General features: G+C 57.0%; 1 protein-coding gene across 7 annotated transcripts in view; it reads right to left on the bottom strand.

Moving 5' to 3' along the window:
- Positions 1–1,179: 1,179 nt before the first annotated feature.
- NRXN2 (neurexin 2) overlaps positions 1,180–27,832 on the bottom strand; it is a 94,989-nt gene continuing 68,336 nt past the window's right edge. For 2 of the 7 annotated variants that reach the window (XM_090259170.1, XM_090259148.1), the window contains 5 exons: positions 23,868–24,039; positions 19,510–19,599; positions 15,898–16,223; positions 13,686–13,764; positions 1,180–2,233 (listed from right to left, as the gene is read on the bottom strand). In XM_090259170.1, coding sequence (XP_090115296.1) covers positions 1,344–2,233; positions 13,686–13,764; positions 15,898–16,223; positions 19,510–19,599; positions 23,868–24,039 — 1,557 coding nt within the window. In that variant the 3' untranslated portion in view covers positions 1,180–1,343. The remainder of the gene's footprint in view (positions 2,234–13,685; positions 13,765–15,897; positions 16,224–19,509; positions 19,600–23,867; positions 24,040–27,832) is intronic. The other 5 variants (XM_090259178.1, XM_090259158.1, XM_090259187.1 and 2 more) reach the window with 3 other exon arrangements.

Here is a 27,832-nt window from a genome sequence, read left to right as displayed (position 1 = left end):
ACCACTAGGGGGCAACACGATCCTCCCGTCTCTGGGGATTTGTCTCCATTCAGAGAAGCTAAGATCCTAAGGTGGGTTGATCCAACCAAGGCCAGAGACCGGCCTTCACCCACAAGCTTGGGGGCGGTTTCCTGCCCCCACCCTCAGTCAGGCAGAGACAAAGACAAATCGCCCCAGGAGCGCAAAGCCATGCTCAGCCCCAAAATTGGGAGGCTACTTACCAACTCTTATGGGCCCCAATTTGGGCCCAGAGCCAGGACCAATGTCCCAAAAGCCCCCGCCCTGAACAAACTGCACAGGACCGTTGGGTTTGGAAAGTTTTTGTTTTCTTTTCCCACACATTTCTGGGGTTGGGGTGTTTTCCAAGACTCAGACACATTTGTTAACAAAGAGAAAAAATTGGGGGAGTGGGGAGCCCGTGGGCAGAGAAGTGACCCCAGCAGTGGGAGGGCAATGCCTCGCGCTCTCCTCTGCTGCTGGCGCCTACCGGGTGCCCCAGGCTGCTGCTCGCGGTATCTAGATTATTTTGTCTTTAATATATATCTGCATTTGCCTTTCCCCTCCCACCCGCCCCCCACCCCTGCTCCTCCAGCAGTTCCCCCAGCAATGCACGTCGCCCGGCGGCACACAACAGAACAGGCCTCCCCAAGCCCAAGCCCCTTCCCAGGGCCGCACCAGGAAGGCACCTCCACCGGTGGGCGGAGTCGGGGCGCTCGTGGGACCACCCGCTGCCCCGCCCCGCCCCCTCCCTCTCTGGGCGCTTGCCCACCCTCCCCCCTTCTCCCGCGGACTCTGGAAACCCAAAGGGAGGAAAGGAAGGGAGAAACCAGACACACAAAAAGAAGTGGGAAGGAGGACGGGGCAGAGAGACTGCGAGCCGGGGTGGGGGCTTGTGGGCTTGGAAGAGAAGGAAGGCGGGAGGGCCAGAGGGAGGAAAAAGAAAAGTTGAGGAAAATTAACAGGACAAGCAGTGGACACTTTACAAAACCCCCAGCCTTCCTTCCCGCCCAACCCCACCAAAATAAAACTACCCCCCTTAAAAAAATAAATCAACCCAGGGCTGTGAGCACGTGCCCTGCCGGGGAGCGCAGGGCGGAGAGGGACAGCCAGCCCCGGGACTGACGGTGCCGCCACCCCGAACGGCAGGAGGACAGGGATGAGCACGGGGTTTTCCTTTGCTTTCTTCTTTTTTTTTCCTTTTTTCTTTTTTTGCGTTTCCTCTTCGTGAGAGAAGTCTGAGGCAGCCAGGGAGTGGGGCCCCAGAGCCCCGGCAGGGAGAGGGCCGCACCCTCCTCCCGGGCTCTTCGGAGGGGCAGCTGGCAGTGGGACGAGGCGCCGGGGGCTCAGACGTAATACTCCTTGTCTTTGTTCTTCTTGGCCTTGCTGGGCGTCTTGGGGGCCGCCGGGGCCTTCTCCTTCACCACCGCCCCATTGCTCTGGGCCGAGTTACTGATGTAGTTCCGGCTCTGGTCCACCTGGTAGGAGCCCTCGTCGCGGTTGCGGTACTTGTACATGGCGTAGAGGAGGATGAGGATGCAGAGCGCCGCGGCCGCCACGATGCCCACCACCATGCCCGTGGTGCTGCTGGACTCCCGGATCACCTCCACTGCGCCCGGCGGGCCCCGCTCCCCAGGCCCCGTGGGGTTGGCTGTGGGCAGATGGGGGAAGCCAGGGGCGGAGGTCACACCAGGGCGCAGGGGAGGGGGCCTCCGTGGCTCGAAGGACGTGGGCGCCCCGGGCCCTAGGGGCGGGTTCTCCAGCAGGGGCTGCAGCGGGTCTCGGTGGTTCATTTTGCCCGCCGGCAGGTTGGGGGCTGGGGCCGACGGGGCTAGCAGCACCCCAGGGGCGCCCGTGGCCCCATCTGTCCTGAGGTTGGGCCGGGGAGCGGGTTTTCGGGGTGAGAGGAGGGTGGTGCGGTCCGTGACCAGGGGGAAGGTGGTGTAAAAGTCCTCGTCGTCCGTGGGGGGGAGGCTGGAGTCAAAGACCTCCCCGGAGGCAAAGCCCGAGGCCTCGATGGGCTCCTCGCAGTCGCTGTCGTCCTGCTCGGCCTGGCAGGGGCCCCCGGCGGAGGGTGGGCGGCGGGCCGAGGGCGGGGGCAGGGTGTCTTGAGTGGTGCCCACGCCCGTGAGGAAGGGGTAGAAGGTGGGGGGTGGGGGCACGAAGGGGGATCGGGTGGCCACAGGAGGGGGATCTAAGGAGTCCTCCGTGATAATGGGCAATATTAACTCTCCTCCTAGAACAAGAGAGAGAAGAGAAAAGAGAGGGCGTCAGCGAGGGCTGGGGCGCAGGTGGCCGCCACAGAGAGAGAAACAACAGCCTCACACACCCAAATCGGTTCCAATCGGCTTTGGCGGAGACTAGAGCGGGCCGGGCCCGCCCGCCAGCCGGCCGCAGCTCTGCGCTTTAAGCGGGCAGCGGCTGGATGCCCTGGGCACCCCACGCACGGGCTCTGCGGCTCCCTGGGTTTGGGTCTTTTGATTGTCTTAAGAAACCAAAAGGAACAGAAAGGAAAGGAAATAGAAAAGAAATGGAAAAAAAAAAAAAACTTTACTGGCTTAAGGCTTTAAAAACAGATACAAAGAGCAGCATTTAAACAAACCTAACAACAATATCTTTTAGGGTTTTTTTCTAGATCTTTTTTTTTTCTTTTGTTTTTTTTTTTTCTTTTGTTTTTAAAAAAGAAGATAGCATACCACGGAATTCAGGCAACTTACATCAACAAATAGGCCGTGTGATTTTAGCATGAAGAAAAAAATTACAAACAGAGCTGTGTAAGCGGGTTCTCCCGGAAAAAATAAGAAAAAACAACTTTTCTGTACCACGTTTTCTGTCTATCTATTTGATATCTCCCTCCCTCACTCTTCTTTCCCTGGACACCTTGCTTCCTCTTTAAGTACTCTCTCTCCTCCCTCACTTGTGCCCTCTCCCCCTCATGGAACTAACGAAGCTGAAATCTAGTGCAAGCTGGTGTTGAGGAACTGTGACCATCACTTGGTGTCAGCGTGCAGAGGAGAGAGGGGCAGTGGGCAGAGGTACATGACAGGTAGCTATGTAGGAATTGCTACGTGGGTGAGACAACTTGGAAGGGGATGGTCATGGGAGGGAGCTTTGAAGGCTAACTGCAGGTTGGCCATGAGGAGAGGAGAAATTGAAGGTGGGAGGTGACAAGGTCTATGAGGAAGAGTAGGCAAGGAGGAGACAGACACACTGAAGGAGAGTCTTGTCCCATAGGACCTTGGGAAAGGTGGTGAGAAGCAATAGAAGCAGGGAGGTGGGGAGGGACAGAGTAAGTGAGGGAAGTGGGCAGGGACACGTGATTCCTGAGTTACCCCTAACTCCCCAACTTTCTGCTTCTTCACCCTCCACCTCTGACCCCCACTGACTTCCCCCCTCCCCCTCCCCAGAACCCCCATGGGACGCCAGGACCTGGCCAGGGCTTGACTGCCTCTGGCCCTCTTATTATTGTTAAAACAATAATAAAACAACGGAAAGAAGAAGAAAGCAAAAAAAGAAAAAAATACATACACAGCCACCTGGGAAGGAAGGACTTGGTACTATAGGGCCCGAGGGAACTAGTGGGGAGGGTTTTTTTTCGGGGGGTGGTTAGGTTTCCTCCCTCCCTAGGTCTGATGAATGTGGACCCCTGGACAGAAACTGCAATTCCCATCAGCCCCAAAGGGTGAGAACTACAACTCCCATTAGTTTTTGGAGGGGTGTGGACCACAATTCCCATCAGCCTCCGAGTCAGCAACTACAACTCCCATCAGCCCACGGCCCCCTCCCCCAACCAAAGTACTGCAACCCATTAATACTGAGTTGGGAGCTGGAGCCCAGTTCTAGGAGGCTGATGGGGGCTGCAAGTTTTCTCTCTGGCTCTCCCTCCAGCACAGTCCAAGCCCTGGCCCCCTTTGAGTGCTTCTACCTGGTCTCTGCAGGGGGTGGTCTTCACAGACCACATAAAAGCCCTCCACCCTCTCTGTAGGAAGCATCACACTGCCAGGTCCTGCCTGCCCCACTGCAGCCAGGCCAGCTGCTCTGCTGTTGTTCAAACACCTCTGCTGATCCTTCCGATCACAAGCTCCAACAATCTGGCAAAGCCATCCTTGGCCACACTAGCCAGCCGCAGCAAAGATCTTACCATTGAATTCCCAGCCCTGCTGAGCATCTCAGTCTGCTTTACTCACCAAGCTCCCACCTTCCCCTGGGCAGGAGCTCACCTGCACCTCAGACTGTGAAGCCCCAGGGCGTCTGGCCATCCAGGGGCTCAGCCACACTGAAAAACTGAGCCAAGAGCAGAAAAGCGTGTTTTGTGGAGCTGGCACCACCCAACCTGGCTGTTTACGAAGGAGAAAGCTGAGGCCTTTGGTGGGCAGGCCTTCCCTAGGCCACCAGGCAGTGGTGTCAGGCTAGATGAACCAATGGACTACCTGGTCCCTTCGGGCTCTCGGAAACCAGGAAGTGGTCGAGTCTCATCTTCACCATGCTTGTGGTACTATCCTGCCAGGTGGCTTAACACTTTGCTTAACCTAAGGGACCACAGGTCTGTCATTAATTCCTGTGTGACTGTGGGAGAGTTTCCCTTTCTGGGCCTCAATTTCCTCACCTATAAAATTAGGGTATTGGGCTCCTGGCTCAGGATGAGACCAAGGCCCAGGGGTAGATCATGGACCTCCAGCCAACAGATGAACATAATTTGTCCTCCCATCCCCACCTGAACCCATACCCAAAGGATGGCCCAGCACCCTGGTCCCTGGCAGCCCTTTGAGTGATAGCATCTTGGCCCCGATTATAGAGCACCCCTCTCTGCATGGATCCTAAACACACCTAGTGTCCTCACTGCTGGTTCACACCAGCTGCCCCCTCCTGACCTTTGCCTTCTGTTTGGAACACCTTCCATGCCACCTCACTCATCCTTTGAATCCCTCCAAACGTCCCCTCTTCCAGGAAGACATCAGGTTTGAACTCACTGCCAGAAAAGGCCGAAGGCCCATCTGCCTGTCTCTCTAGCACCCAGCACTGGGCCTGGCACAGAGTGGAGGCTCATTGTTTTGACCTGGGAAGGGAAGATATACATTCATCATGCGATCCCTCTGAGCCAGGCCAGGCTAGAAAGGGGTGAAAGCCCCTCTCATGGGCCCAAGCAGCTGGATCCTGAACACCCTTCTTCCACACCCTGCCCCGGGGAGCCGGCACTGCTGAGTTCAGCTTGGTTCTTACCCACAGCCATCTCTACCTTTGATCTTAAACTGAGCCACCAGTTACTCTTGGAAACTTCAGAATCAAAGCTTGTCCTAGGCAGGCTTGTGGCTCTTGACCAGCTGGCCATAGATAAGGTTGCAGCAGAATGCCAGGTCCAAGCCCTAAGACCAAGAGACCCTTGCTGAGGACACATCATGCCCTAGAGGGGCTGGTCAGGGCACAGACCTTGGCTCTCTACACTCTTTCACACCTCCAGCTAGACTAGGGTATGTGGAAACCTCAGGCCTTGGACCATAGACAAATCCTTCCTGGCAAGAACCGTGCTCCCCCGCCACCAATCATTTGTTACAGCTTGCTGGTTTTTAAGGTTCTTGAGATACAGGCTAGCAGGTTCCCTTGAGCAGTCTCCCCCGCCCCACCCCCCCCTCGCCTCTAGAGCCCTTCCAGGCCCGGTCACATTGACCTTTCTTTCCCCTTCCCTTCAACTCCATCTGCTTCCTGGCCTCTACACCTGGATATCACCCCTGTCCCTGCTCTTCTGGGGGCTTTCCCTGGGCTTTTATTTGCCCAAGGCTTTGACAGCATCTCCTGAGGGCGTCCTGTCTTCACCCATGTCCCTCACACAGCTACAGCTGTCCCTTGGTATCTCCTTCTCATGGCGCTGTACATCAGACTCCCACACCCACACCGCCTCCTCCCTGCACCTCATACCCCTCACCAAGCTATCACCACAGGATAATTGCTATTGAGGCTCCATGGTGCCTTTCTTCCCCAATGTGCGGCAGTCAAGTCACACACAAGGGGTCCAGGAAGCGTCAGGCAAGCTTACCCCAGTGCGGATCTAGCAGAACCTGCAGGAGGGGAGGATCCCTGAGACTCCTCACTGCGAAAGTCCAGCTGGAGGCTCCCCTCTCCCACTGGGTATTTGGGGGTGCAGATCCACAAAGTTGCTGGAGCTGGGACCCCTGATCCAGCTCCGCACCACGGGCGCACGTTGGGAGAGGGTGCCCCTGGGAGTCTGCCATGGACTCCAGGCAGCCTTCCTGCCTCCCGTACTTCAGGCAGCTGTGGCATTTGGGAAATACGTACAGGTGCCCTGATCACAGATGCCGCCCACCCTCTGCTCCAAAACTGAATTTCAGTGCATGTCAGGCCTGCTTACTGGAGAGAATTCCATCCTGGCCAAGGAGACCATCAGTCATTCCTGAGCACCCCTCCTTCCCCAGCTCCCCGGCTTCTTGCTGACCCAGCAGGCTGAGCCCTTTCTGCTTTTAGGGAACAGAAGACTCCTGACTGGGAATCTACCCACGAATCCCATTCTCACCCAAACAAGATGTGCCCAGCTTCCAGAGGAGTGTCTAGAACTGAGGTCGAGTCTCAGAAACTAAGCAATGAGCTGGCTAATTCTTTAACCACTAGGTGCCCTGCCCAGGCTGTGAGGGCAAGAAGGCCACTAGCCCACAGGACACTGCATACAGATGAGAAAAAAGGAAACCTCTTTACCTGGCCACAGCCCTGCAAGTGCACAACTTGGCAAAGAGCATCTCTGTGCACAATTGGAAAAAGGTATTCTGTCCTCCTGGTGGACAAAGCCCCACCCCTCCATGGCCCAGGACACTGGCTAGATTTCAGCCCTTACTCACCTTTTCCAGCAGAGAACCTGTGTAACTGTGTCATGACCTGAAGGATGGTGCCCCTCCCCACCCAGAAACACCAAGAGAGCAAGGGTAAGCACCAAGGTGGACTCAAGGTCAGAGACGGAGGTACTTGTGTGTGCATATGCAGGAACACACCACTGAGGGCCTGCTTCTGTGCACCTGGGCATATATGTCTAAGCATGTGCATACATGAACATCAATGGACCTGAGCACGTGAGTGCATGTCAGCGAGTCTGAGCAGACATGTGTGCATATAAGTGAACCTCTGGCTTAGAGCTCATGTTCAGGTGTGGATGCATGAAAGTGCCGCTGAGCACATGTGGGCATGCCATCAAGGGTCTGTGCACATGCCATGTGCTTCTGGGAACAGCTCTTTCCCAAAACTCATTTTCTCCATCACCTGGGCAACGAGACTACATGTCCCAGATTCCCTTGCAATTAGGTGTGGCCACATGACTGAGCAGTGGGCAGTGCTGGCCCATGAAAGCCTTCTGTGTTTCATCCTCCATGCTTTCTCCTTCCAATGAACTTGCAAACCACCTGTTGAAAATGGAGCAGCCACCAAATGGAAGGAGTGTGGATTCTCAAAGCACCCCTGAGGCAGAGCCTCTGATGATCAGGAGCACCTAGGTAGGGCTTCACTCGAGTGAGAAACTCCCACTAAGATTTGAGGGCTATCTGTTATAGAAACACATTTACTCTAATACATACACTGCTCCAGAAACAAGTGTCATCAAAACCAGTGGCCCTCATGTAACAACCCAGGGGAATGGATCTGGCTCTGGACAGATGAAGAACCACCTAATGCGGCGGCAGGGCATGTGGCACTGCCCATCGCTTGTGATGACCCCGAGGGCAGGCCATGTGGAGGCTGAGGCACTAAGGGAAAGTGCCAGGGAAGTCAGGGAGACAATGCTGGCTTTTACTTCCTGCTTTTGGTAATGTATTACAAGAAAGAGACACAGCTGGGCAAGAATTGGGGGAGGACACAGAGAGGAAGGGAAGAGGGAGCCCAGAAATGCAGGGCCTGCAAGTGACAGAGCCACGGCTTCCAAACCCCAGATTGTAAGACGGGAGAGCGAGACAGCTTTGAGGGACAACAGCCCAGCGAAACTCCCAGTGAACAAGGGGCTCAGCCTTGCCACAGGCTCAGACCAGGTTGTGGCCTCCTCCCCACCAACTGTTTCAAAAGCCCTCATGACAGTCGTGACTGAACGAAGACAGGCATGGGGGCAGAAAAACAAGAAAATGAGCTGCCTGCGGAATTACGTCTAGGAAAGAACTGTGGTCACTTGGACTGTGAGCCTTTAAACAATCTTTGGGCCCCCAAATCTGTATGAGCAGAAGTGGGCTGTCAACGCTGCAGGACCCCCAAAGAAGACAGTTTTCCCAACACCCACTTCAGAGATGGTCATGGAAACTAAAGACCAGAAAGGACCTTCTAAAGGGCAGCACCCGGGCCCCAAAGGAGAGGGGACTCCTCCCGGACAGCAGAGGCAGGTTTAAGGACAAAACTCCCCAGGATAGGAGCAGGGTCTCGTGGCCCATTTTTCGTGCTGGCTGATTTCCTCCACACTAGGAACGAGGAGCCGCACGTCTTTTGAATGAGGTTTATTGGGGGTTGACCCACCCTTGTATTCTGGGTGTGTGCTGGGCTGTGTGGGCAGTGACATCAATTGTCCTTTTAGTTCACCAGGTACCCAGGAGCCAGGTCTATACCCAGTGGTCACAGTTCTAACTAGGTGGGGCTTTGGGTGTCTCCCTTAGGGAGGGGTGGGTGTTCTCTGTAGGAGGGAGGAAGAATGGAAATAGATCATTGGTGATCTAAAAACCAGACTGCGGTACAAAAATCACTAGCTGGTCACCCTATCTGTTTCTGCCTCCTCCTGGGGCACAGCAAGGCCATATCTCCCAGCTTCCTGGAAGGCAGGTGGTGGCCACGTGACTGGGCTCCGCAAGGCAGAATTAGCAAGAGCAATGTGCACCCCCCTCCCAGGCCTGGCCCATAAAACCGTCCCCTCCCCTCCGTGACCTCCCCTGTTCATCCCCTCCCAGCAGAACTCAGAAGTCACCCTGTAAAAACGGTGCAGTTTCAAAATGGAGAGACTGGGTCCTGAATCACACGCTTGGGGAAGAGATGCCCACCATTCAGGAACACTTATTTATAACGTTACCTGAAGGGGAAATAAATCTGTGTTAAACCACAGATGTCATGGAGTTGATCTGTTACAGAACTAGTGTTACCTAAGACACTGGAATCTGAACACATCTGTGCCTCTGTACCTCTGAGCTAAATATGTGAGTCTGAGCAAACGTGTCCGTGTGTCTCTGAATTCGGCCTGTGTGCACCTGTCTCACGCATGTGCGCACTAGGGCAATGCCTCAGGAGGGATGCACACATATGGACAGTGCATGAGGCTCCTTCTGTGGGTCTAACCACATGTGGGCCTATGTGATTCTGAGCAGGTTTGTGTGTGCACGTGTCCTTGTGGGTCAGAAGAGCTGTGTATGCTCACCTGTGTGTGGACAGTCATGCTTTTTGCTGGGTCTGAACATGGGTGTATAACCTGAGAGTCTGAATGTGTACGTCCTTCCAAATGCAGCTGCGTGGGAACCTCTGAGCAAATGCTTAAATGCAACAGTAGCTGTGTGGGGCTATGTAGACCTGTTTGTGTGGCAACACTGTGGGACTTAGTATGTGCACGCATGCCTTGAGGGGTCTGTGTGTGTGTCTCTGAGCTAGTTGTAGTCTGAGCATATAGGTACACATGTAAGAATGAGCCTCTGTAGGTCTGAGCTAAGGTTCTCCTCCCACGGGCCAGTGGGGATGGGGGTGCAGGTTTGAAAGTCTGAACAAAGGGGTGCGTGTGCGCAGATCCCAGTCTGGGCACACAGAGCCTACCTGACAATGCACATAGGCACACCTCTGTGGGAATGAGCACACATGTTGGTACCTGAGGACATACCTTTGAGGATGTGTGTGCACATCTTGGTGAATGTGAACATATACATGCAGGCGACTGTAGCTCTGAGCACAGGTGCATGGTTGGGTGGAGCTGTGACATGCACACTTCTGTGAGCCTAGGCATAGGCATGCATGTCCCTGAATTTCTGCACACTTGTGCACCTGTACCTTGGTGCGTCTGAGCACATTGGGTGTGTGGCTGTTCTGAGCATGCCTACATGCATCTGTAATTCTAAAACATCTGTGAGCAACTGTAAGTCTGTGTGTAGGACCCTAACGTCGGAGCGCATGCATGCACCTGTGAGCTGAGCATGGATGTGGAGTTCTGGGAGTCTGAGGACACATATATGCATGTGCCTCAATGGCTCTGAGCATGTGTATGTACATTCCCAGGCCTGAACATACACATGCATATCTGAAATATGAGTGCTCCTATAGGTCTCAGTATGTGCGTGTCACTCTGAACATCTGGTGTGTCTCAATAGATGTGTGCACAAGTATGCCACAGTGGGTTTGCACATGTATGTGCAGCCCTGAGCATACCAAGTGCCTAGGTGCATTTGAGACATGCTGCATGTGCACCTTTGTGTGGCTGAGCACATGTGTAAGTATGAAACAGCGGATCTATCCAGGTGGGCGCCCGTGAGTCCACACCTATGTGTAGGAATGTTTGGAGCTCTAAGCACACATGTACAAGACTGGCTCTCAGTACATGCGTGTATCTCTGTAAGACTGCATGTGTATATGGATTTGTGCTGCTGCTGGGTCTCAACAGCCGTTCTGTGTACGAAATTCTGGGGTTCTGAGCACATGTGTGTTTCTGAAGTTCTAAGCACATGTGAGCCACTGTTGGTCTGGGTACAAATGGCACGTGCTCTTGTAGGTTTGCACATATATGCGCCTGTGAAGTGGGCACGTGTGGGCCTGCTAGTAGGTCCATGCCTGCCTCTGGTCAGACATGTGTGCATAGAGACATGTGCCTCTGTGGGTCAGAGCCCGTGTGCACTTCCTGTGTGTCTCAGCAGGTACAAACTCAGATCCCCACAGGGGCCAGGTCCCTAACACAGTGTGTGCATCAGGCTGGCCGAGACAGCAAATGGCGGGGAGTCCATTACCAGCTATGCAGTGCCTGGCACCCTAAAGATGCTCTTGCTCAAAAGAACCTAAATGCAGTGTCCATCAAACAATACCGTTTGGGTTGCTAACCTCAGGCAAAATAACCATGTTAGATGATGGTCTCACCAACCTGGGGAGGGGGGTGTGGGGCTGGGGAAAGGGTGGAAAGGTGAGCTGGGATGATCCTAGACTTCACACCTGGACCCAGCGAGGAGGCTCCAACAGGTGGGAGGGATGCAAACGCCATGGGCCAGCCCCTCGGCAGTGGCGCTCTCTAGCCAGGATGCCTCCACCTTTAACAGTGACCTTGGAGCTCAAGGAGGCTGGGTCCTCTGCTAGAGAAAGAGGCCCCTGCACTGGGGGCACAGGAAGGGCTCCAGTGGGAGGTGGCAGGTCTAGATCAGCCTAAGTCATCTTGGTCCTTGTCTGGCCTCCCATCAGGATGACAAGAATCCAACTTAAACCATTTCAAGTGGCATAAATGTGAAAGTGCAAATGTGTGACGCTCATCTGGGGGAGACCCTGTGGCTTCTGTTGGTTTCCCCTGGGGGCTCAAGTGTGCATAATGCCTTCTCTCCCCTCCTGTTTTTAAAGCTGGGTGGCAGGGTGGCCCACCAACCTATCCCTATCCCCCACTTTCTATTCCTCTGCCACCCTCCACCCTCCATCATGCACTTAGTCCTTTTCCCAGGAAGAGCTGCCCAGCCATCCGTGTGGTCTACTTTAGCCCCTCTTCACTCCCTTGTCCCAACACAACCCCCCCGTGCACATGCTCAGCATCACACCCAGGCCCCTAACAAAACTCGGGGCTGGGGCTGGGAAGCTAGAACCTCGATGGACTGTGTGTAGCTCTGGTGTGGTCCAGTGTGCCTGTCTCTGCGTGGTGGCCATCTGGCCCAACACTCCTCTCTGTGGGGTCCAGGGAGAGCAGAGACACCTCTTCTCACCCCAGCAGTTCCCATCCCAGAGTATGAGAACATGGGCACATGCATGTAAACACGTGTGGTGGGGTCGAGCACCCTTTTCTCATGACCCACACAGCCCTTGATCCCCAGAGCCCTATCCCGGGGCTCCCATGGGGCCATCCGTCATCCATCACAGCCGCTCGGGCAGACCTGGGCTACAGGCCCTGAGCGCCACGGGAACCTCGGTCAGTGACGAGCCAGAGGGGTTAGAGCACAGTCGAGGAGGGATGCCATTGAAGCTGCGAGGTGCCCAAAGCGATGGTGGAGTGTAAGGGTGCATCCTGAGCCCAGATCACCCAGTGAGATGGAGCGAGCAGCCCCCAACAGAGGGGCCTCCCCACAGTGGAAGCTTCTGCTCCCGAAAGCACAGGCCCTTGGCTGTGGGTGGGGAGGTCTTTCCCGCCCAGCAGGCTGAGGCTTCCCCAAGTGCCCCAGGGCCCATGGCCACTAGAAAGAGGCCCCTCAGCACTGGTCTACTGAGGGGACACAGGACAGTTAGACTTCAGCCTCTGGGTCTGGAGGCCTGTACCCTAGAAACCCCCCTGCCCTTGGTCTCTGGAAGTTGAGCCTCTGCCTGGACTGTAGCCCACCCTCAGCTTCAGCATCTCCCCTGGGCCTGGCAGATCCCCTCCCCAGGTCCACTCCCCAGGCCAGATTCACACGATGTACTCAGGTCACCCTGCCCACCTCAGTTGACCACTTCACCATCCTTACCCTTCATGTACCTGCCCCAGCCTCTAGCCTTCTGGTACCAACAGCCCCGGTGCCACCCACTCCAAGGCCATCAGGGGGAGTCTCTGGAAATCCAAGCAAGGGATGCGTGCTCTGACGGGTTCAGCCAGGCTGCCACCCAGGCCCATGGTCCTTCCTCTATCCCCCTGCCAGCCTCATGCACGAGGACCTCAGATCCTCCCAACCACCCTCCTAACCTGCTCAGATGAGCTGGCCCTGCCCCCACGATGCCACTCCACACCCCACAGTTCTCAGTCGTTACTCAAGGCCCACCCCTGCTTTGCCAATCTGGTCTTTCTCTGGGGCTGCACCCTTGAATCCAGCCGGAAGGAGCACACCGAGGCTCAAATGCCACCCCCAGGGAGCCTTTCTTCCCAGCCCCACTCTCCCCTACAGCAGATCTCCCACTAGAAATCTGCGCCAGACCTCAGGGCCCAATCTCCCCAGGGAACCACATGTCTGGCCAGGGGTGCCTCCCACCCAGCTCGCTGCTGGGCACAGAGCTGCTGTGCAGCCACTGCCCTGGGATGGCTCGGCAGCCCTGGCAGAATGTCCAGCCATCTCCCTGAGATGGGGGATGAGGACGCTTCGGGATCCTGCAGAGACCTCTACTAGTGACCAAGAGAACGCCAGGCTCGGGGCTGATGGGAGTTGTAGTTCTGGACCCAAGAGCTGATGGGAGTTGTAGTTCCTAAACCTGCATTCCCCACCCCCCTCCCCCAGGACTCATGGGAGCTGCAGTTACTCAACTTTCTAGGGAAAAGCCTCCCTCTTTCCCTCCCAGCATCCCTTGGCTCTCAACCCCAGGACCCCAAGCTAAGGACCTCACTATTTCTGAGGGCTAGGGTACCAAAAGGCCAGAGACTACCTGTCCAGAGGGCACCCGAGGGACCAGGGGCGGGGCACAGTAGGAAGGGAGAGGAGCTATGAGGGAAAGCTAAGGCCTAGCAGTAGGTCCCTTGGGATCGGGCCAGGTGGGAGGGTCGGTCGCCCCCCTCCCATCAACGTCGCAGTGGGCCCCGGGGCAGGGGAGGGGGGAAAGGTACTCACCAGTACTGGGCTCACACTCCTCCAGGTCCTCATCATCACTCGGACACTCGGCCGAGGCCACCAGGAGGTCATCTGTGTTCTGAGGGGTGAGAGGAGGGGTGGGGAAAGAAGAGGGTTCCAGGGTGGGTCAGCAGACCCCCACAGCCACCTCCTGAGGCATGGGATGGCACAGGGGACAGGGCCCTGGGCTGAGACACACCCTGGTCCATGCCCCAGCTCTCTCGTCACTTGGTGGGTAGCCGAGGGCCTTCATTTCCCCCGCTGCAAAGGGAGACGAGATAGCACCCGCCCAGCAGTGGCTCTCCCCGTGGCTCCTCTGGACCAAGGAGACGGCAGCATGTCCAGACCTAGGGCCTCAGGGCTAGAGCAAGAGGACCCAGGGACCTCAGGGAGACAAGGTACAGGGGCCTCTGGAGGCCAGCAGGACCTGGGGGTTCCTTGGCTCCAGCCTCACCACCCTGTCGCCCTCGTCTCTCTCCCCATCCCCTTCCTGAGCCGGGGAACCAGGCTGCACACAATAATTAGGACTGTGGCTGTCATGACAACGGGAGTCGACTTTGTCAGCATTTTCTCTCCTGATTACAAAGAAAGAGAATCCCTGAGATGAGTGAGTGGAAGGCGGGAGGGGCCCCAAGGGGGTGTTAGGGAAGAGACCCAAGGAGGGAAACCCAGAGTCCAGGCAGGAGGGGAGCCTGCGGGACTGAGGGGTGTTGAAGTCTGGGGTGGGAAGGGATGAAAGGGTATCTCTTGCCTCTTCCCCAACCCCTGATCTTCAGGTACTGCTGCCCTCACCCAAGGGCTAGACGGGGCCTGGAGGACCCATTTTTACTCTGAATCCTTCCCCCTTCTCACCAGCCTGCCCTGTGGCGGCTTCTCCAGCACAGCCATGACCCCTAGTGTTTGGAGGGCCCTGGGCGTGTTAGGTACCCAACCTGGGTTGGAGCCAGGCCTTTCTCCCAGGGCTTCCCGTGCCTTGGAGCAAGGCCTGGCAATTGGCAATCGAATCTGTTCAGTTTTCTTGGCCACGAAGGCAGAGGGAAAGGCGTTCAGGCTCATCTCTCTTGCCTGGAGCTTGCCCAATCTTGATGGCACAGTCCGGCTGAGATGAGGGGACCTGGAGCTCATCTAGCCCAGCCCTCACTTAGAGGCTAGAGGCAGGCTCGTGCTGCAGGCAGGACACATCCCCATGTGGCCCCCAGACTCCTTTCTCACCCCGGGAGGACAGAGGTCCCTCTAGGCACAGAGGCCCAAAAGCCACAGCAATGGGGGGACACAAGCAGCTTGGGTAGAGAAGGCACGGTGACTAACCAAAGTCCAATTTGCCAGGTATGAGCACTCCCTGGACCGACGACAATCTTTGGTGGCAACAATTAGAAAACTCAGCTGGGCCCCCAGGCTGCCTCAGTAAGTCCCATATGCCTGATGGCTTTGGCCACCAGGAAAGCCAAGCCTGCCCTGCCCTGGGAGGGTTTCATTCTCCAGGTACAGCCCCTCTGTACTCCAAATTCCCTGCGCCTGCCCTGACTCAGGGAGAGCACCTGAGCAGGTGGGGCGGCGCCGGAGGGGGTAAAGCAGCAGAGGACTGCCTGCACTGACACCTGCTGAGGACACTGAGGCCTGCCACACAGTGATGCCTGCTCAAGGTCACAGGACTTATGACAGCAAGGGACTGGACCTGCAGTCCCACTGCAGGGACTCCGACCGTCAGGAAGAGGCTGCTCCAAGCTACCACCAGTCTCCCGAGCGGAGCCACCACTATCAGATGACCCTCTAGCCCCTCCAGTGCTGTCACCTCTGTGTCATGCCCAGAGCCATGCCGTCCTGGTTCCATTTGTCTCTCACTTGCTGCCCATGCAGCACTGGACATAGCTTTTGTCATGGGATGGGCAGAGGGGGTCACTCCCCCTTCACCCCGAGTCCAGACTTCCTCCCTCTTAGGTGGGGTAGTCTTCCCTGGTCTAGGTGGGGCACCAAACTGCCCCTCAGCTCTGGGAATGGTCCCCTAGAAAGTGGCCACCTCTGTATCTGGAGTCACCAGGGCAAAGGACACTTCCTGAAAGGAGGCATTGCTCACCTCACCCGAACCACCACCAGGACAAGGACAGCAGCCTCCCGGACCCCACCGGACCCCTTGGGCCCTCCCCTGGATGCCACAGTGCTGTGGGGACATCAGCCCCGTCCCCCACCAAAGCCCCACCACTTCTCCACCAACCTGGGTGGTGCTGTCCCTCAGCGTAGGGGAGCGGCCCCGGCGTGTGGTCGTGGTGGCCATGGTGGTGGTGGTCTCCATGATGGTGGTGGCCATGTCGGCCAGCAGGGTGGTGGCCGTGGTCTCCGCACTCAGCAGCACGGACGGCCCCTCCCCCACCAGGCGCAGGTGGCCCTCGGTCCGCACGTTGGGGTCGCTCTCGGCGGCCAGCGCCAGCACCTTGAGCCCATTGTAGTAGAGGCCGGACACCTGGCCCTGGAAGGGGCGGCCCTGATCCCGGCCCCCAATCTTGATGGCAGCCTGGCTGTTGAAGATGGTCAGCTGGCGGCCTGGGATGGGGCAAGGGGGACAGGCAGAGGAGGGACAGGCAGTGGGGGGAGACCAGGAAAGGGTGGGAGAATGGAGAAGAGCCGAGGAAGGAAGAGGAGTCAAGGTGGAAACCAGCGAGTGGTGGGGGTGCGGGAGGGGGAGGAGAAGGGAGAAACAAGGGGGGGCAGACACCAAAGGGAAAGTCCTTGTCAGCCACAGCCCCCAGCCCAGCCAAGTGGGGACCCCAGGGGGGAAGATCCCCAGGGCACACATGGGCTGGGAAGGGATCCCGCTCCCCGCTGACCCCACCATGCTCATGCCCCTGACCTTCCTAAGCCCCTCTCCTCTCCTGCTCCAGGGCATTGCACCCCCCCATACCCTCCCCTCAGTTTGATCCCCATCTTCACCCTCTGCTTCCCCAGGCGTCCCATACCCAGCTCCAAGCCATGGAGCACTTAGAGGCAGATAAGTGCACACACAGAGGCGGAGACAGAGAAGGCGGCCGCCAGGCCGCGTGTCAGGACAGAGAGGGAGGCGTGAGACCAAGGGGTGGAAAGGACAGTGCGTGGGAGGAGGACGGCGTGAGGGTGGGAGAAGCCACGAGGACCTCACTCTGCCCTCCCAGCCACCACAAGGCCCTCTGACCTCTGGCCAGGCTCCCCACGCTCCTCCTCCCCTCTAGGCCCGGGCATCAGGCCTTGGAGAGCAGAGGCCTTCCTCCCGCCAGGGATGCAAGCACAGAGATGGAAAACGTTAAAGGGACCTTTCTTCGCTCGCTGACAGCCCAAAACAAAAGCGCTTCAGCAGTTACGCCTCCGAATTCCCACCTGGGTGGGGTTTTGCTGTTCTGTTTGATGTTAATGGATCTGGGGGTCAGTTTAACCCTCTGAGTCTGTTGCTTTGGTTTGGTTTTTAGAAAAGATATTTATTATGTTTAAGTTTAGATTTAACTTTGGCTTTGGTATTGCTTATTTTGGGGAGGGAGGGGCAAAAGGAACTACTACGTTGCCCCCTGCTCCTCCGGACCTTCAGCTGCTGGCTCTGGGGGGTTTAAGACCTGGCTTAGCCCTTGTTTTAGCCTCTGGTTAGTGCCTCGTTAAAGATCTGGTTTAGAGTTAGGTGCCTGTATGCCCTGCCCCTAAAACCTGGGCTGAGGACAGTCCAACTTGTGAAACCCACAGTGTCCTTGGAAACACATGTTCCCTGGGACACCCACCCGTCTGTCTGGCCTCTGGCCAAAGACCAGCCTCAGGTGTGTCTGCCCGGCCCCTCTTCTCGACCCCTCCTCCTCCTCCTCCAGCACCCTCTCACCATCCAGCAGCTCGCTCAGCCCTGGAGCAGCATCTCCATCTCACAAAGAGGGGAGCCGGAGCCCAGAGAAGCTGAGCACCAGTGCGTGGCTCTGGGACCGCAGGTCCACAGAAGCTCTTGAGGGTCACTGTGCCCAGAGTGTATTCCCAGGCACAAGAATTAGGAGAAAAACGAAGAGACGAAGGTTCACAGCAGTCAAACGGGTTTGGGAAGCAAACATTCACAGTTAAACAACAGGTTTCCTTCTCACTGGACCTCTCAGAGCCTTTACAAAACCAAGATCCCTGTGCCTCTCCAAGAGGAAGAAACAGGATGCAGCATTTCCCAAGCTCATTTCACACATCTCTTCATTGTGAAGCTCCTCAGGGGACTTATGCTTCACAGGACATACTTTGGAGCGGGAAAATGGATTCATTCAATAAATATTTATTGAGCACCTACCAGATGCCAGGTGCTGACAGCAACATAATCCCCCCAAGGATGCCAAGTCCTGTTCTCCAATGCTCTTCTGCTCCTTATTTCATCCCATCCTCAAAGCACTCCTTGTGAGATAGGCTGAGAGGGGGTCACTGTCCCTTCTTCCCCAGAAGGGAACTGAGGCTCGGGAAGGGGAAGTCTTGACCCTCTTGACTAAGGCACACAACAGGTGAGTTCCTCCTTCCACAGCTGGGGAAACACTAGAATATTCAGCCCAATCCTTCACTTCCTAGAAGAGGAACCTGAGGCCTAAAGAGGAGCTGTGACCACGCAGCTAGTGAAGGACAGCTGGGCTCCAATAGCAGACTGGGCTCTTCCCCATCTGGACCACAAGTCCTGACCCCACCCCACCCCCCAGGGGCTGTCCTGCTCTCCCTACCCCTTGGGGTCACAAGTTGTCCCAGCCTCAGCCCAAGCTGCCTTTGCCTCTCTAATTCCGGGAGACGGAGGTGGGTCATGAAGAGGAAGCTCTGTAAGTTAGCAAACTTGGCCCCGGTGGCGCCACCTGCCATGAACTCCTCAAAGGGTTAAAGTTCACCCCGCTGGAGAGAGCCACCCAGTGGGGCTGGGGGCTGTAGGTTTTAGCGATGTCTGTTACAGTCCCTTTAACTTTTTTGTTCTGTTACGGATTTATCACATCTGGTTATCAGCAAGTTTAGTCCCCGCTGGCTGTGTGGGGGCTGGAAGTGACATTTGGGGGTTTTAGTTGGGGAAGGCCCCAGTGGACATTTAAAAGCACAGTTATCAGCTGGTTAGATGGAGGTTTAACAGTTATACTTCCCCGCTAGAGTTTAGCCTTAGAGGTACAGAGCTCGCCCCCTCTCCAAAGGGAATGGGATGGCTTTGCCCTTGGCCCCAACTTCCCTTGGTGACAAGTGGCCTTCTCCCTCACACCCAGCAGCGCCTCACCACACGCAGCCTCTCATGAGCGCGAGCCTGTTCTGCCTTCATCAGCTCAGCAGGCGCAGAGACCCCAGAGGGGTGGCTCCCTCCTTCCCTGTCCCCTTGTCCCACCCCCCAGCCCAGCTGCTCCTAAAGGGCCTTCTTGGGGGGGCCTTTCCGGTAGGACCTGAGGCCCCCACTCTTCCCTTTTCTCCTCAGATGACCCTGGTGAAGTCTTCCTACCCTTCTCTGGATCCTAGGATCAGCATTTCCTGCTGCTCACTCCTGTACCCTGGGCTGGCCCTTCAGGGAACCTCTGAGCTCACCGCGCCCCTCCCGCCTGCACTGGGCCAGCTTTACTGCAGTGAGTCAGGATCTCACCGATCATCCTAGTCCCGTCCTAGGCTTAGAGACCAGAACTCTTGCAGGAAAAGCCCCGCCCCCGCCCCCAACGGCCACTCTAGCACACAGACCCACGACTACAGAGAGAAAGGGAGCCTCCTGGCAGGACAACGGTCCCTCCACTCGGGGTGGGCGACGGGGAAGGCACGGATGGGGAAAGAGAGAGCTCTGCACCTTTAAGATAGTGTTTTTAAAGTTAATTAATTAATTAATTAATTAATTCTGGTTAATTACCTTTGTCGAGCAGCCACTCATCTACTACTCGACCAAGCCGGTAGGGGATTCTCTGTCTAGCAATCGCCAGGCGCTCGTTATCAAAGTTTCCTTGGAAAAGTTTAGAAAGACAGTAGGTTTCTCAGGCGGCGAAGTCCAAAGGAGTTAGAAAAGCATTTATGCATTTCTCAGGACACTCAGAGAAGCAGCAACGTCCAACGGAAAGGGGGGAAGGTCCACCCGAGGCGGGAGAAGAAGCGCTGGGTCCCTGGTCCTCCCGCCTCCTCCCTGAGGCTCCCGTCCAGAGCCAGCCTCACCCTGGGGGCAGGAGCAACCCAAAGAAAAAGACAGGGACAAAGAAGAAAAGGAGAGGGAAAGGAAAGGAAAGGCAGCCGGAGGGTCAAAGGTCAGAGGTTAACTAGGTTTTTCTGTGCTCAAGCTGTTGGCCCTCTTCCTTCCCAGTCCCAGAGTGGGAGGGGCATTTAGCGGGTTTAAGTTAGGGGGTGGGGGGCCTCAGTGGCCCAGCTGGTTACTGCGTTTAGAGGGAGGTTTAGAAGGGGGGGGCAGGTTAAGCAGGGGTTTATGCGGCATTTAGCGGGAGTGGGGGGGGGGTGGCCCAACACACTCATTTAACAGTGAGGTTTAAAACCACTTCTCCAAGCTGGTCTCAGCTCCCTTTACCTTCCTTGCTCAACTCCCAGTCCCCTCATCTCCCACACCGCCCCGCACCCCTGACCCCAGGACCACCTTCCCCGGTCACGCCCCCGGCCCCACCCTGAAGGCCCCCAAGCCCACCACTGCTCTCACTGCAGGCACTTCAGGTCTCTCACCCTGGTCACCACTCTCTGTCTCCCAGCACCACTACAGGTGACCTCCCAGTGTGGTGCCTGGAGTGGCCACTGGATCATCACCCAGCACCCCCACCTCCAGTTCTCTCCAGCGTCTCTGTGCCATTTCACCTCGTCTTCCACCCCCTGTTTCCACCCAGGGTTCCCTCCCTCCTGGCACCCTCAGTCCTCTGCCTGGTGGCACCTCACTCTCATCCCGCACCTCAGCTCCATTCCAAGGCCCTCAGACTCCTCTCTGCTCAGGTCCCTTTTCCTCTCTGCCCTGTGGGCCCAGCCCGGCTCCGGACCCCCTCTCGCTCACAGGCCTTTCTCCTCCAGGCTCTTCCCCCGCAACCCCACAACCCCACGTTCTCAGCCCTCAGCTGGTCACCTGGAGATGCACCTGTTCCTCTCTCCACTCACCACTCTGCAGGCCCTGGAGACAGGGGAGTGTGTGTGTGTGTGTGTCTGTGTGTGTGGACAGGGGTTTGTCAGTGTGTCTGGAAGTTCTGTGTGCTCCTCCCTCATCATGGGCTGTGTGTGATCCCAGTCAACAGCCGTAGAAATGGAAATGATTTCCTTTGGGAGTCTGGCTACTCTTCCCATTGAAACCACTTACACACTGTTCGATAACACGCACCCTGCGTGGTGGAAGGGCTCTCCCTCTCATCTCCCACTGCACAGCTGCGCTTGCCTGCCCAGCAAGGCCTGGGCCTGGGCCTGCCTGTGTACACCCGCCCTTGAACGAGCACACCACATGGCTGTGTGTGCATGGTGGTGCCCCCCTAGGTGATTATGAGGCGAGACACTGCCTTCCCTACATATTCAGGTCACTCGTGTTTAAGTCAAAATGGATCATTCATTCGCTCACTCAACAAATGTTTCTTGAGTGCCTGCTCTGTTCATGGTGCTGGGTATGAGAGATGGAAAGATGAAGGCCAAGCCAGGGAGACTGGCAAGTAACTAGCAGTGTTGTGTGTTCTGTTAGAGGTAGCACAGGGCATCCCCTCCTGGGGCTGGGGGTGGGAGGCTGAAGAAGACACTGAGGGGAGAGGTGGAGTCAGGCAGGGCATGGGAGGGAGGGGAAGCGCACGTGCAGAGGCAGAGGGGCAGGAGGCAGTCAGGGACCTACCTGCGCTGGGATACTTGTGTGTGTGTGTGTCTGTGCATTTGTCCGTGTGTGTCCTGAGAGGAAAGGAAGGATGTACATGTACCTCACTGTGCATGTAATGACTCTAACAAAAGCTGTTTGCTGAGCTTCTCCTCTGTGCCAGTCTAGTGCGTGCCTTGGCTTGGCTCAGAATTCTCACAGCATCGTTCTGAGGAAGGTATTGTGCCCACTTTCAGAGCTGAGAACTGAGGTTCAGAGAGGCTAGAAGGCTATCCAAGGCCACACAGCTTGTCAGTGGGAGATCCTCGTCTAAAGGCCAGGTCCTGCTGACTCACGGGTTCTGAGCTCTGTCTCTGGACTCCCTGAGTGTCTAGGCGCCTGGGCTCTCAGCCCATGCACACTGCTAACCTGGCCTGCTGGTGTTGCTCAGGATGACACTCCACTTTTGCAGAGGATCTGCTCCTGGTGCACACAGGCAGCCACTGGGCCCTCAGGTTACTCTGTTTACAAGTGAGGGGGGCACCTGCAGTCTTTGCCACCCCCACCCAGCCAGGGGTCTCCAAGGAGAGGAGGGCAGGTGTGACTCCTCCAGCCTGGCCTCTGGCATACTGTGCTCTGGGGAGAAACTCTGGACCTGAGCTGTGACTTCACGTGGGAAGACATTCATGCCACCTCCTGCCCCAGTCCAGCCCTGTCCAGCACAGGCTGATGTCTTCATGGCTACAAAGACTGCTCTGATGTGTGTGCAGCTGGGAGAGAGACAGCCAGAAGTCTGAGGCCCACAGGGCAGTCACACCCACAGGGCCTGGCCTGTCAGTGTCTGTTCATGCGTGGGGCTTAGCTTGTGTGTCTGAGTGACCGCACACATGCCCAGGGCCTTGGTGTAGGCTGGGATCCACTGCAGGGCTTTTATTTCTGTGTCTGTCTGACCATAAGAATATTTGTTTGCCGCCATCCAGTTGTCTGGGGTTGGCCTGTGTGTCCCTCGGCCTCTGTATTTATTAGTGGGCCATGTGGCCCTCCGCATCCGGGGACTGCCCGAGAAGTTTGGGTACAAGCTCACACAAGCTTTGTCAGTTGTGAGCCTGCCCTGGCACCTTTCTCCCGGCATAAGGGGGCCCCTTAGGGTTTGCACCCCCGCACCTTTCACTGTCTTTCTGCCCACACTCTTCTCGGTCAGTATGGGATAGCTTCTCTGCTGCCAGCTCGGCTGTCAGTTCTGCCTAAGAGAGGAGCCGGGGCTGCGGAAGCTCTCCGCTTCTCGGTCGGCCCCCAGGTGCGTGGCTGCTGGGCCTCCACGGCTGTGTTTCTGTGGTTCTCCCCTGCAGTGGCTCCATCTCCCTCCCTCTTAATCTCCCACACTGAGGCGCTCTCCCGCTCCTCCTGAGGCTCTGTCAACCTCTCTGCTCACTGGCTGGGTCTGCGTGTCAGCGTCTCCATGTACCTCCCTGCATCACTCCAGGAGCTGCCTCCGCCTCTGTCTGTGTCTCAGGGACCATTTCCATATCTCTCCATCGCTCTCCTCTGGCTTCCTCTCATTCTGAGGCTCTTTCTCTCCCTCTCTCAGCATCTGGCAGAGTCTCTGCTTCCTCATTTCTTCCGTGTCCTCATCCCTGTCTCTCCTGTGCTCCTCACTCCTTGGCTTGTCCTCGGCCACCATTGTCATCACACTGCTGAGTGGGGTCTGTTTGCATTCCTGTGCTTGCCTCTCTCCACCAACATTGTGAACCCCCTGCATGCAGGGCCTGTGTCCCAGTCACCTCCGGGTCCCCAGGGCCTAGCACAGGACCTGATACCTAGAAGGTTGTCAATGAACATTTGTTGAATGCACTTGACCTTATTTTTTTCACTCTTTTCACCTCCCTCTCTCTCCCTTACCCCCGGAGACACTGGGGTTCCTTTTCTCTGGGTCTCCATGGTTACTTCTCTTCCTTTATCTAGATCTCCTAATATGGATCTTTGACTTGCTCTTTGTAAGGCCCTTGGTTTGTTCCTTGGTTCTGTCCTTAGGAACAGCTCTGCCTACTTGCCAAGATATGTTTTGGGTTATTTCCGGATCTTCCCTCCTTGATTTCTGCACCTGCCTCCCTGTTTCCACCTGTGCCTCAGTTCTAAACTCATCCTTTCCTCCGCTGTGTCTCTGCTTCTACTCTTCCTCCTCCCTCACCTCCAAACTGGATCCCCGCCTTACTATTCAGCTCCACCCTCTCTCTCCCATTGTCACGCTCTGAGGATCACAGTCTTGCCCAGCCCTGCAAATCCTGCTGGTTTTCTTCAGCCACACCCATCCTGGTCCCACCCCCAAGCCACGCCTCATCGTGGCCTGCCACGCCCCCAGAGGGGTGTCTCCCCGCTTAGCCCCGCCCCCAGCACGCCCATCAGAGGCAGCCCTGCCTGCCCCGCCCCATCCTGCCACACCTCCATACTTCCAGGGTACCTACCTGCTGGGTACCGCTCATTGACTGGCCAGCTGTCCACCTGCAGGGTGGCATTGCCACCGCTTCTAGTGAAGCGCACCACATGGTATTTGCCATCGCTCACGATGGCGTTGGGCTCGTCGATGGTAATGTCGTCCGTGCCCACATTAAAGATCACCCCCACGGTGCCCTGGTCCTGAGGACAGAAAGGCAGAGGTCAGTGTCTGGGAGGTAGTAACGGTTCACTTCTAGAAATCTCCCTGTGACCACCACTGGCCCAGCTCCAGGGCACGTCACAGTTTTCAACCCCCCTCTCCCAGCCATGCCTTTACTGGGCCCTCTCACCTGCCCAAAGAGGTGAGCAGGCTGGCCCGGCTCCCATATGCAGGCAAGGGAGCCACAGCGGGGTGCAGAGCCTGGACCCCGAGCACTTCCACTAACCATGCCTGCCTCTTGCCTTTTGGTTTATTCAGAATATTCACAAACGTCTACAGGGCGCCTACCCTGCTCAAGGGCCACCAAGCCCAGGCCTCAGACAGGATGCCCAGGACCACGCTGGGGACCAGTGGGAGCATAGAGGGCAGGGCCTCCTCAAGGCACAAGCAACAGAGAAGTCCACGGAAGCTGTCCTGTGCCTGGGGAGGTCAGATACTGCCCCCACTGTCCCCAACCTCAAAGCTCCCCTCCCCTGTGATCAGCACCAAGCAGGTCCCCAGGGTCCCCACAGCAGGGCACCAGCATGCCTCTGCTGGTGGCTCATCCGGCCCCTTGTAGGTCAGGCTAGAGTGTGGGAAAAGCCCCTTTGCAGTCATGGGGACCAAGATATGGGGTCTGAACTGCACATTTTATTTTTCTTTTTTTGGGGGGGTGACAGGTATGGAAAGAGATCAGGGAAACAAACCATGCGAGTGTAGGGGAGAGGTTGGGGCTGGGAGCTGGGAAGGGACAGGCAGGGGACAGACAGGGACTGAGGCCTAGAGAGAGGGAGTGAAGAGCCAGTCTGAGCAACCTCTGGGGCCCCAGGCCCACAGGCTCTGGAGAGGACCTGCATGGGGAACCCTGCTGAGGCCACTCAGGACCTGGATCAGGAAGAGGGGGAGAGGGAGCATCCCTGTGACGTGCCAGGCTCTCTCCCAGTACAGTCCATAACATGCACCCTTCATCCCCACAGCGATCCTCGGTCACAGTCACGAGGACCCAGACCATCACAGAACACACTGCACTCCCAGGGTCTCCCTGAAAGACTGCTGCCATCCTCCCTGGGCATGAGGAACAACCTCCTGCATCCAATGGAACTGAGCAGCTTGGTGGCACTGGGGGTGGGCACAGGGTGGCTCACAGATAGGACAGGAATTGGGGTTTGGATAGTGAGGGGCTAGAATGTGCAGCTGTGGCTCACTTGGAAACCTACACCCTATCCCTTCCCCATGTGTGGGTCCAGTTCTCCTAGAACCTGGGAAAGCCACACACACACACACACATACACACACTCATCCACGCATGCAGCATCGCTCTTCAGATGCAGTAAAGCAGGGAAACTGAGGCTGGCCTTGCCTAGCAGAGTATTAGCTAGTCCCACCCACCCACCACCCACCACTGACAACGTCCCAGGGAGACGAGTGATCATCTGCTCCCACGCACGTGAGGGGAACAGCCATTGCTCCTCAGTACTATCTATTGTTAGTAGTAACATCACCCAGCATGGCGTCAGCCCCTTGGATACCTCGGGGTGGGGGGGTTGTCCCCACTAGGCTCAGCTGGGCAGTGAGGGCGGTCAAGGAGCAGCTGCAGCCTGGGAGCCAGGCGGGCAGAGGGCCAGCCGGGGCCGCTGGGAGGCAGGACACCTGGGTTTCCGAGGGTGCAGCCAAGCTCAGAGCCCCGCGCTCTGGGGGAGAGGCAGCTCCCCAGAGCTGCTCCCAACGTGAAGTCAGTTGTCACTTCTGTTAAAGTCATTAATTCCTAATTCCCCAATTACCTCATTAGGCGGCGGTGGGGAGAACGCGGCCGCTCCTACAGCAAATAATTATGGGAGTCAAAATTAATTTGGCAAAGTGGAGCGACGCTTTATTAGAAACGTCAAATTGCTTTTCTCTTATTTTGCTGCCGCCTCCCCAGTCTCTGCGAGCTGCTAATGACGCTGTGGTGGGAGCTGATGTGTCACCAGGGGGAGGGAGCTTGGGGGCTGCTCCCGAGGGGCTGCAGCCCATCTGGTGCCCAACTCTCCCCTGAGAGCTGGCCTTTCTCCTGACTCCCACATCTCCCCCAGGGGCCCCCACCCTCACCAGGCTCTCCACCCAAGGGCCAGGCACCCCTCCTCCCTCTCCTCTGCAGCACCAGGCACCAGGCCTTGTTCCCCATAACCCTGCAGCAGGCAAGGCCTGAGGGCATCTGCTGTGGGGTAAAGGAGATCTCTTCTCCCTGCATCCCGATTCCCCTACCCTTCCTCCTTAGCACAAGGGGACCCCTGTGCCCTAAACCTACCGGCATAGATACACGAAAGTTGTCAGAGAGGCAGACACGCAATACACAAAGACCAACACACCCCGGTGGGTGGTCCCAGACGGCATCAGCTACCACAGGTGCTGACCCTGAGTGCTCCTAAGGGCTGGGCGATGTCCTAGGTGCGTCACATACATCATCTCATTTAAACCTCACAGCACCCGTCTGTACTCCGATCACGCCACTGCATGGATGAGGAAACTGAGGCTCAGAGGGGTGAGGGGGCTGCACAAAGACAGGGAAGGAAGTGGCAGAGCTGGGACTCAAACCCAGGCTCCCTGCTCCACAGCCACACAGCTTGTCATGACTGGGCAGCGAGAGCGGCAGCCCTCCGTCACAGAAAGGGGCACAGAAACAGTCCCATGTGCGGTCAGGAGACCGAAACAACAGCCATCAACACTGCGCCAGGAAACACACACAGAGCTACACACTCACTCGGGGGCCACAAGACACAGCCTCTCTCATCATCCCCTAGGGTCCCCCACGATCACACTGTCACTCCTGACACAATCACCATGCTCCACTGTCACTCACACACAGGCCAGGACACTCGGTCTCGCTCACTCGGGCATGGAACTCCCAGGCCATCTCCCAGGCTACTCTTCGCTCTGCACCCCTTTCTTCCACGCACCCTGCCCGTTCTCCCCTCTCCCAGCACCTGTCCGCTGCCACTCCCCCTGCAGACCCCTGCCCCCAGGACATCTCTCCTCACATCTCCTTCCTTTGCTCCCTGGTATGGGGGCGGGTGTGCAGCCAGGGGACCCTAAAGAGGAGCCAGCCGGCAGCCACTGTCCCACTCAGATGCAGATGGGCCGGGGCCCAAACAAGCCCTCTCCCTGACTTCCTTGCTCCCCTTCAAGCCCAGGGACTCCCACCCAGACCTTTCCAGCACACAGAGCCTGGCCAGCCTGCTTAACCCTCCCAGCTCGGGGGTCCTGGCCAGGGTCAGCATGTGGGCTGCAGGCAGGGAAAGGAGGGGGCAGTAAAGGCTGTATAGGTGGAAATAGAGACTGAGGTCAGAGCCCCAGGAATTGAAACCATGGGGAGGAGACAGGGGAGAGGCTAAGCGCAGAAATAAAATGGAGCAAGGCCAGAGGGCACAGGGAAGAGCGTAGGGCAGAACCAGAGACAGGGAAAGAGTGGGGAAAGGAAAGGGGCTCTGTCTGAAGACTCGATTGAGGATGAAAACTGTGAGAGGAGCTGCAGGTATGGCAGAAGGACCAGAGGGAGGCACTGGGAAGGAGCAGAGGTGCAGGAAGGAAGCAGGTCCCGAGAGGTGCTGGGCAGAGAAAGGCAGAGTTGGGGTGGACCAGAGGTCAAGATGGAGATGTGAGGCTGGGCCTAGAGGACAGAGCAGAGTGAGCATAGCCAGAGAAGCTGTAGGGGTGGCAGGGTCAGAGGGCAGGTGGCAGGGTCTGAGGCAGCTGGGAGAGCAAAGGCATAGAAACAGAGGTCAAGGGCAGGGCCAGGATTTGAGGGCAAGGTGCAGA

Source organism: Furipterus horrens, unplaced genomic scaffold (genome assembly GCF_987537825.1).
Source record: "Furipterus horrens unplaced genomic scaffold, mFurHor1.1.pri manual_scaffold_2, whole genome shotgun sequence".
NCBI classification, from domain to species: Eukaryota; Metazoa; Chordata; class Mammalia; order Chiroptera; family Furipteridae; genus Furipterus; species Furipterus horrens.
This window is presented reverse-complemented; position numbering and strand designations above follow the sequence as displayed.